This window comes from Tursiops truncatus, chromosome 1, assembly GCF_011762595.2.
Source record: "Tursiops truncatus isolate mTurTru1 chromosome 1, mTurTru1.mat.Y, whole genome shotgun sequence".
Classification (NCBI taxonomy): Eukaryota; Metazoa; Chordata; class Mammalia; order Artiodactyla; family Delphinidae; genus Tursiops; species Tursiops truncatus.
The window spans coordinates 26,326,713-26,336,082 of NC_047034.1; the positions used below are offsets into that span (position 1 = coordinate 26,326,713).

Sequence of the window (9,370 nt, forward strand, 5' to 3'; positions counted from 1 at the left end):
TGATTGGATGAGGCCCACCCACATTATGGAGGATAATCTGCTTTACTCAGTCTCCTGATTTAAATATTAATCACATCTAAAAAATATCTTCATAGCAACATCTAGACTGCTGTTTGACTGAAAACTGGGTACTCTGCCCTAGCCATGTTGACACATAAAATTAACCATCAGAGGACCATTTACAGAAAAGGTTTAGGATGTAGGGGATTTTAAAAATCACTACTCATTCATGAGTTCCAAAGAGCACAGTGAAAGTTAGTTTAGGAATGGGTGTAAGATTAGGACAAATAAAAAGAGAAACACAGCACTTTCCAAGGATGAGGGCAGCTATATGGTGGTTAAGGGCACAGATTTTAGCGTCAGAGCTCTTGGTTCAAGACTGCTCTATCACTTATGGCATGATTCTGAGCACATTCTTCAACTAAGCCCCAGTTTCATCATTTTTAAAAAGGATATGAGGGAATGGCTTATTGCAATGGCTGGCATACAGAAAACATTCAAAAATGTTAGCTCTAATTTTTTTTAAAGGTTTATTTATTATTTATTTTTAATTTATTTATTTTTGGCCGCGTTGGGTCTTAGTTGCGGCACGTGGAATCTTCGTTGAGACATGCGGGATCTTTCACTGTGGCACACAAGGCTCTTTGTTGTGGTACGTGGGCTTCTCTCTAGTTGTGGCGTACATGTTTCTCTCTCGAGTTGTGGCACGCAGGCTCCAGGGCACATGGGCTCTGTAGTTGTGGGGCCTGGGTTCCAGAGCGCGTGGGCTGTGTAGTTTGCGGCACGCAGGCTCCAGTTGAGGCGTGCAGGCTCTAGCTGAGGTGTGCGAGCTCAGGCTTAGCTGTCCCGCGGCATGTGGGATCTTAGTTCCCCGACCAGGGATCAAACCCCTGTGCCCCGCATTGTAAGGCGGGATCTTTACCACTGGACCACCAGGGAAGTCCCGTTAGCTCTTATTATTACGGGAAAAGACTCAATATTGTAAATCTATCAATTCTCCCCAAAATTATTCATAAATTTAATGTCATTACACTTAAATTTTCAATGACATTTTTTACAAATTGATTTTAAATTTTATTTGAAAAACAAATGTGTGGGAAAAATAAAGAGAATTCTGAAAGAGAATATGAGAAACTTATCACCAGTTATCAAAACACAGTAGAATACTGCAATTAAACATCTGTAATGGTGCAGGAAGTGGTAACTAAATAAATGAACAGTATAGAAAGTTAAATAGATTTATATATCCATGATAATTTAAGACAGGATAAACGTGGCACGTACCTCCAATTAACATGGGGAACCATGGATCATTCAATAATTAGTACTGGTTTTCCACTTGGGAACAAACATGTAGATTATTTCTATAATTTTAGGCTAGGGGAAGCCTTTCTAGGGATGACATGAGACTGAAATGTCATAAAACAAAAAAAATCTTGTGGGCTACTGGGTATACAGCTAAAAGAACTGAAAGCAAAGATTTGAACAGATTTATTTGTAGACCCATGTTCACAGCAGCATTATTTACAATAGCCAAAAGGTGGAAGCAAACAAGTGTCCATCAACAGATAAACGGATAAACAAAATGTGGAATATTATTCACCTTTAAGAAGGAAGGGAATTCTGACACATGCTACAACAGGGATGAAACTTGAGGACACTATGCAAAGAAAAATAGGTCAGTTACAAAAAGACAAATGTATGATTCCACTTATATGAGGCATCTAGTCAAATTCACAGAGAAAGAAAGTAGAATGGGAATAACCAGGGACTGAGGGGAAGGGGAAGTGGGAAATTGTTTCATGGGTATAGTTTCACTTTTGCAAGATGAAAAAGTTCTGGAGATTGGTTGCACAACAATGTGTTATACACGGAACTACACAGGTAAAAATAGTTAAGACAGTAAATTTTATGTGTATTTTAACAAAGTCAAAAAAAAAAGACAAAAAAGTATGCAATTTTTTCAGAGCCTTACAAAGTACTTCTAAAAAAGAAAATGAGTAACAGCCATGAAAACTTTGGAATGATAAGAAAGGGAAACTGGCCCAGCCATATACTAAATATATTGTGAGATTATAATAATTAAAATACTGTAGTAATGAGACTAGAATCAATCCTGTATGGGCAAGAATTTAGTATTATGATAAGGATGACATCACAATTTAGTGAGGAGAGACTTTTATTTCAAATAATGTGGGGTTAATTAGTTAAGTTTTGAGTTATTGTTTTGGGGGTAGGGGACTATCACAGTCATACACCAAAATACATTCCAAATAAATTGAAACAAAATTATTGACATGTATCTCGTTTCCCTTTATTATTGTTCTGCCTTTCTCATAGTTTAAGATTATTTTGGCAGTCTTCTCTTTATATTCTAGTAACCAGCTGGGTGATACTTGAACAATAATGGTGCTTTGGAATTTAAATATTCTTATAGAAAATCTGACAGTCAACAAATGGAAAGTGTAAGTATAACCTGTCTTAAGAAAAATCCATTTAACAAAAGATTTCACCTAAAATAGTAGGCTCTCCTTAGTATTTAAAGTACTTAATTTATAAGTTTCACTGAATTCTATACTGTTAACTTTATCCATCAACACGTGACCTCGAGATTGATATACACTATACCACTGCAGTTTGAAGGGTCTGTAGTCATCAGCATGCTTGGACCCTTAACATCGGAGTATTTGCCAATCATAAAAGATTCCCATACTTTACTTTCTGAATACAGGTGACGGTTGAACAACACGGGACCACTTAATACGTGGATTTTTTTCAATAACATACAGTCAGCCCTCCGTATCCACAGGTTCCACACCTGCGCATGTGGAGGGTCAACCACAGGATTTGAGCATCTGCAGATTTTGGCATCTAGGGTGGATCCTGGAACCAATTCCCCCATGGATACTGAGGGATGACTGTACCTCAAATTTTCCATTTTAAATTACTAGGTTAACATTTATTCCATGCCAAGTCAAGGGACTGCTAAAAGGGAACACTGAACATTTTGGGGTTTACAAAATACCTTTCACAGATGGTGTGGTAAGCAGAATGACTCCTTAAGATGTCCAGATCCTGCTCTCCAGAACCCGTGAATATGCTATATTACATGACAAAGGGACTTTGCAGATGTAAGGATACAGACTTTAAGATAGATACTACCCTGGACTATCCTTGTGGGTCTCATCTAATTATAAGAGCCCTTAAAAGCAGAGAACTTTTACTGGATGGAGGTAGGAAACATGTGGGAGAAGGGGAGGCCAGAGATATGTGAAGTGTGAGAAGGAATCAATGCATTATTGCTGGTTTGAGGATGAAGGATGCAAGAGGCTTTAAGCATCTGAGAGAGGCTCGGCTGACAAAACAAGGAATGGGACCTCAGCCCTACAACTGCAAGCAACTGAATTCTGGGAACAATCTAACGGGCTTAGCAGCAGATGTGTCCCCCACAGCCTAGGCCAGCTGACACCTTGCTTTCAAGCCTTGTGAGATCTGGAGCAAAGGAACCAGCCTAGTCCACCTGAATGCATGACCTACAGAAATGTGAGAGAATAAATCTGCATTACTTTAAACCACTAAGTTTTGGGCAATTTGTTATTGCAGGAATATAAAACAAATATATAGAGGGACTGGATTCTTTTATACACTAAACCAAAAAAAAAAAAAGAAAGAAAAAAGAAAAAAGGAGATACTGTCAGAGATAACACAGGAGGGCTGATTTATGACTGCCCTTTTTCTTTTTTTTTAGCTAGACTCACGGGTCACTGTTTCTGTATCAAGTGGTAGGAAAGTCACTGGCCCAAGAAGCATACTTGGTACAAGAAAGTTAAGACTAGTTCCTATTAACTAGTTAAATCTTATTAAAATTCAGGAACTGACAATGTTTTTGAAGGGATTATCTTCCAAGGAGTGACTAAAATCCAAGTTCAAAGAATAAACAGATTAAGAACATTTCTTCAGTCTAGTTACACAGTGTTAAAAACAAAACAAAACAGAACAAAAAAACAATGTCAAAGAAGAATAATTGATGTTATTTTGCTATCTTACTTCCCTTCTTGGTCCAATAAAGCTAAAATCCTGCAATAAACTAAGTAAAAGTACAAGGAAAAAAACCCAGAAATAGGCATTTGACACAGGGAGAAGAGGGAACAGATGACCTTTTCAGGCCATTCAAGTACTAGCACCATTCCTAACAAAACTGCCTAGTTAAAATCCCATTCATCTGGTAAAGATTTACTTACAGAACACATTCTAGCGACAGGCCCTGTTCTAAACACTGGTGATAGTATGATGCTATCAAGGAACTTACAGTTTAGTGGGATGCACAGAATTATAATACATGCAGTGATTGAGACATGTAGAAATTACAACTAGGGCACAGAAGTTAAGCCAAGTCTGATGAATAAAGGCTAAGCTACAGCTAGGAGCAGGGGGTCATACTGATCAACGCTGGAATAGGACATTCCACACAGAAGGATCAGCATGTGTGAAAGAACCTGGGTACAGTATAGCTTACTCGGATAACTTAAAAATTTCATTGTGTGAGCATAAAGAGTATATGTTGGGGGGAGGGGAGACAGTGGGGGATTGGTAGGAAATGGGCCTTTAACAAGAAATGTGGGGGACTGGGGGGGTTCGGTAGAGTAACGGGGAAGGGTCTGAAGTCAGGAAAGGAGAAAAGGGGAAAAGAAGTTTGTTCCTGGACATGTTGTTTTAATAATATTATGGAATCACTTAGGTGAAAAGTATATTTAAATGAGTCTGAAACTCTTTCAGAAAGTCTGAATTAGATCTACAGATGTACGGGAAGTCAGACCATGTCACACCTGCATGGCCTCACACTCTCTGGAAGTGTAATGCAGACAGGAGGATCAAAAGAATGGAGTCCAGACAAAAACTTCCTCATTTGAAGAGTCCTAGAAAGTGTTTCTTTTCTGTTAAGACTCTGAAGATGTACAGGTACTGTTTAACAATAGGAAGAAAATTGTTTACGGAATGAATCTACAAACGTCATCATATTACTGCATATTCTTACTTTATAAAAATTCCTTAGTAGCACAAAATCTGGATCTATGACACATGAAGACTTTGTGCTAAAGTGACTATACCAGAGACTGGCCCAGCAAGGGAAACTAATCTGAATCACCTGCTTTACTATGTATGCCAGTAAGTTAGCAATATGTGAATAACCTCGTTCCCAAGACTTGGAAAATAACTCCAGGACATGTTTTATTGGTGGTAGATTACCCCAAAGTACAGAGAGGAACATAATCACTGAGAAGGCAGCAAGCAATAATTAAGCAGCACTGTGTAAGATTAAGTAACCTTTTGAGGATTATACTGTTTCTTCATGAGAAGAAAGTTAATTCAGATGACCCTGATACAATTATTTTCATGTATGTGGCAGAGTTATGGGAGAAAAGAAATGATGAACAGCTCCCAATCTACTGAACAGGAAAATTACAGTCACCTAGAGCAAGTAACAGTCTCACAGAGAAAGAGGTACAAGGATACACCGCAAGAGGTCCCTATAAACAGTGATTATTAAGTGCAAATCAAAGGCTGATTTTCATGTTTACCAAGTCTGGACTAGATAGATAGTTGATGTATTAGGCCTGTACAGACAGACCACAGTAATCCTCATCAAAGTCATTTATGATGAATAGGAAGTACTACCAAAGATAAAAGGAATTTGCCCTTCACATCAAGCAAAAATGTTTCAAAAACCAAAACTGGCTTGAGAAAAATGAGAGTGTAATAGATACAAATTTGTACCTCAACCCACTGGTCTTAATTCTAAAACGTAACTCTGATCACATTGCTCCTCCCCACAAAAACTTTAAATGGTTCCCCCTGGCTCGCAGCCCAGCCCCTCAGCCCCAAATAATAAAAATTCTAATCAAACTGAAAGTTTTGTCTCCTTTCATGCATCCTACACTCTCGCTATACTGGATTTCCCAAATCCAACCTATGCCTTCCTACTCCTGCCAGTGTTCATGCTGAATGTTCCCTGCCTGCGGAAATCCTACCAATCCTTCAGGTTTTGCCCCCTTTATCTTTCAGCATTCCCTGATCCTACAAGCACACTCAGTCTTCTCCTTTACATCTTGTTCTCCTCTTATCAAAAGCATGGTATTCTGTTTTGAATTGTTACTACTGTTACTACTGTATTGTTAACTCCCCTATGACTTTCTAAATTCCTTAAAGAAAAAAAGGGTAATTAATTTTTGTGACTTTTACAGGGTCCTAACTAAATAACTGTAGGTTGCTGAGTTAGTGAGACAAAACACTCACAGACCAAAAGCCCTTAAAAGAACATATAAAAGGAAGTTTATTAGAAGTCATATAATTCAGCTAGTTTCCATTCTGATAATAAACATTCACATGCTCCTTCTCCTCCTGTTGACACAGGAATTATTCAGTAGAGAAAATAATGAAACAGACTGTGGTCTAGAAATTCTAGATCCTATTCATAGTTACCTGGGAAGGTTTAACCTACCCTATTCTCTGCTTCCTTTGTAACTACCTACTTTACAAAAGTGATGTGAAGAATAAGATCTTTGTCATCCAGTTAATATTTTTAAAATCTTTCAGAACACTCCTCCCTTTAAAATATACTGGTTTTAATATCATCTCTAGCTTTTCCTACATTTACCACATGGCAATGATTTTTGTGATTCACAGAATACCTAAAGTGTAAAAAAGGCCATTAAAAGCCAAAGAATGTACTTTCAGTTTTATTAAAAAAGCAAAACACTCTCTTCCTCTACTTTCACAGACTTCTTTTAGGCTATGAAACCGTGGTCCTCTGGCCATTGCATAATCCTAATTTCTAACGGGGTTTAATAATCTAGAAGAAAAGGGATATTGTGCTCTCAAGAGCAGAATATATCCCGAGGGACAGATGGTTGGTAACAATCTTCACGAATAAACAAGAAACCAAATTCAGATCACTGGGGGCGTGGTAGGGAGGAGGGTAAACAGAAACAATAAAAGAGCAATAAAAATTCTTGGAAAATAAAGGCATCCACAGCTATCCACAAAACGTTTTACTCTAGAGAATTATTTACTCTAGAGAATTATTACTCTAGAGAATTACAGTCTTCTCTGTAACTTTTTCTATCATGTGCCACTTTTCTCTGTATGTTAACCCATCTCCTTTCACCTCCCAAGTTTATATGTGAACTCAACAGAGATCTGATCTCAAATCTCAAGCAGTTCTTATGGCCTTCTCACATAATTCCCAGATTGTGGCATGGGAATCCCTTTCTACCCAAGATGTTACACTGTAAATTTAAAAACTTAAAAACAGTACAAGGGAGCAAAAATGTTAGATCTGTGAATGAGAACCGAGACTCCTGACCTCCAGTATTTTTGCTCTTCTGCATCTTTAAGACAACAAAAATAATGTTGGGGACTTTTTCATTTGTCAATCCACTTAACAAGAAATTTTAAACATCGCAGGTAGAAGGGAATCCCTTATAAAACAAAAACTTATCAACCGAAAGCAAACAAACCCAAACACGCATCTAACTGCAACAATAACTGTGTACTGGGTATTTCAATGGCAATTATAACGCAAACCAATCCTTGGACTCAATTCTGTGTGCTCACAGTACTCCAAAGTTAGATGACAACAAACAAGTTCTTCGAGTCCCTCTCTTGTGGTCACGTCACATACCTGTTGCATCACCTGGAAAGTGGTCTCCAAAATCCAGGAAAGGAGCACCACCATGATCCCTAAATAATTCTGCTGGGCTATTTTTTGGATAAATTTTAGCCTCATTCATTTTAATGAGGTTGCCTTGGAGGCAAGGGTGTCTTGGCTCCTGTTCACCTTTAAAGAGACTCTAACACAGGCATCACAAGCGGTGACTTTGTGGACTTACAAGAGCTTGGGAGTTTCTGAAGTCTTGGGCTGGTCTGGCAGAGTAGGCAGTCGGCGTGGGAGAAGCGGGGCTGCCCCGGAGTCCGTGTGGAGTGGGAAGTCCGGCCCGCGACCCAAGCTTCGCGGAAGGGACAAGAGGTTCGGGCCCAGCCCAGGGTCCGGGCCAAGTCGGGGCACGCGAGAGGTTCAAGACGAACCGAGTCTTGGCCAAAGCCCCGGGGCAGACTGGGCAACGCTAACAAGCGCGTCGACGTTTACAAGGATTAAAAAATAATACTCCCCTCCCCCCACACCAGAGAACCAAGCGGGAGACAGCGACGCGAGGCAGGAAGCGCGTGGGGCCGGATCCGAGCCGACCGGCGAGAGGGTGCGGGCCTGGGCCGGGCTCCCGCCGCTGGCGCCGTACTCACCATGTCGTACACGTTGAGCACCACTAACTGGTTAGCCCCCATCCTCCTCCCGGCGGCCGCCGCCTCGCCCTCCAGCTGCTTCGTCTCCGCGGGGCCGAGGCCGCTCTCACCGCCCCCCGGACGCCTCAGGGGGCCGGAGCCGGGCACTAAGCGCACAGCGCGGCCCGCGGCAGCCGGGGCGGGAACATCGGGAAGCGACTCGTTCCCGGGCGCCGCCAACTACACCCTCTGCGCCGACCGGGCCGGACCGCAGGCGGCCCGCTCCGGCTCAGGCGCCTCCCCCGGCAGCAGACACGTGGGGGAAGGCGGGGCCCAAGCGAGGGGCGGGCGCCAGGCCCCCGGGGGCGGGGCCGGCCGGCCGGCGCCTGGGCTGAGCCCGCCTGCGCTCTAGCCTCCACTGCCGCACTCGGACCTAAGATGGCGCAGCCTCGGTGCCTCTCGGCCCGGGAGGAGCGGGTTCCCAGAAAGACTACAGTTCCCAGCATGCAATGAGGAAGCGCAGAGGCGGAGTCTCAACTGCGGTCCTTCCTCGCGGCGGGTTGCCAGCCGTCGACTACAGTTCCCAGCATGCTGCGGGGGCCCGGTGCGTCGAGCCAGGCCTCCCCGGGAGACTACAGCTCCCAGCATGCAGTGCTTGCGGTCAGCGCCCCAGCACTTGTAGTCCGCTCTTGCGGCTGGTGAGGTCTTCTAACTCTTCTACCTTACCTCTCCGCTGCTGCTGCGGTTAGTTTCTGTCACGTTTAACTCGATGAAGCCTTCGGAATGTGGCAGAAGACCATATTGATGACGCCGTTTTCCAAATCTCTCCTCATTATTATTATTATTTATTTTTGCAAGGGGAGGGGTGGGGAAATAGGGGAAGGCGGGTTACTGGTGGGGGAACCGGTGTAATATGCATCCAGTTAATCCTCAGTGTGGAATTTTACATTTACGAAAGTATCCTGCTGAGATGGGAAGAGAGGACAGTACTCATAGATTAGCACAACCGTGGGACGCAGTATGTGCTTTTGTATTCGTTCAAAAATTATTTATGTGCCTGCCCTTTGCCAGGCCGTGATGTAGGCCCTGGGGA

At 42.1% G+C, this 9,370-nt stretch overlaps 1 protein-coding gene across 4 annotated transcripts in view; it reads right to left on the minus strand.

Moving 5' to 3' along the window:
• Positions 1-8,598, minus strand: part of DESI2 (desumoylating isopeptidase 2) — a 42,342-nt gene extending 33,744 nt beyond the window's left edge. Inside the window, exons 1-2 of one of the 4 annotated variants that reach the window (XM_033851708.2) lie at positions 8,299-8,598; positions 7,890-8,006 (exon numbers count right to left, since the gene is read on the minus strand). In XM_033851708.2, the coding sequence (XP_033707599.1) occupies positions 7,890-8,006; positions 8,299-8,340 (159 nt within the window). In that variant the 5' untranslated portion in view covers positions 8,341-8,598. The remainder of the gene's footprint in view (positions 1-7,889; positions 8,007-8,298) is intronic. The other 3 variants (XM_033851705.2, XM_019920490.3, XM_004326341.4) reach the window with 3 other exon arrangements.
• Positions 8,599-9,370: the final 772 nt, after the last annotated feature.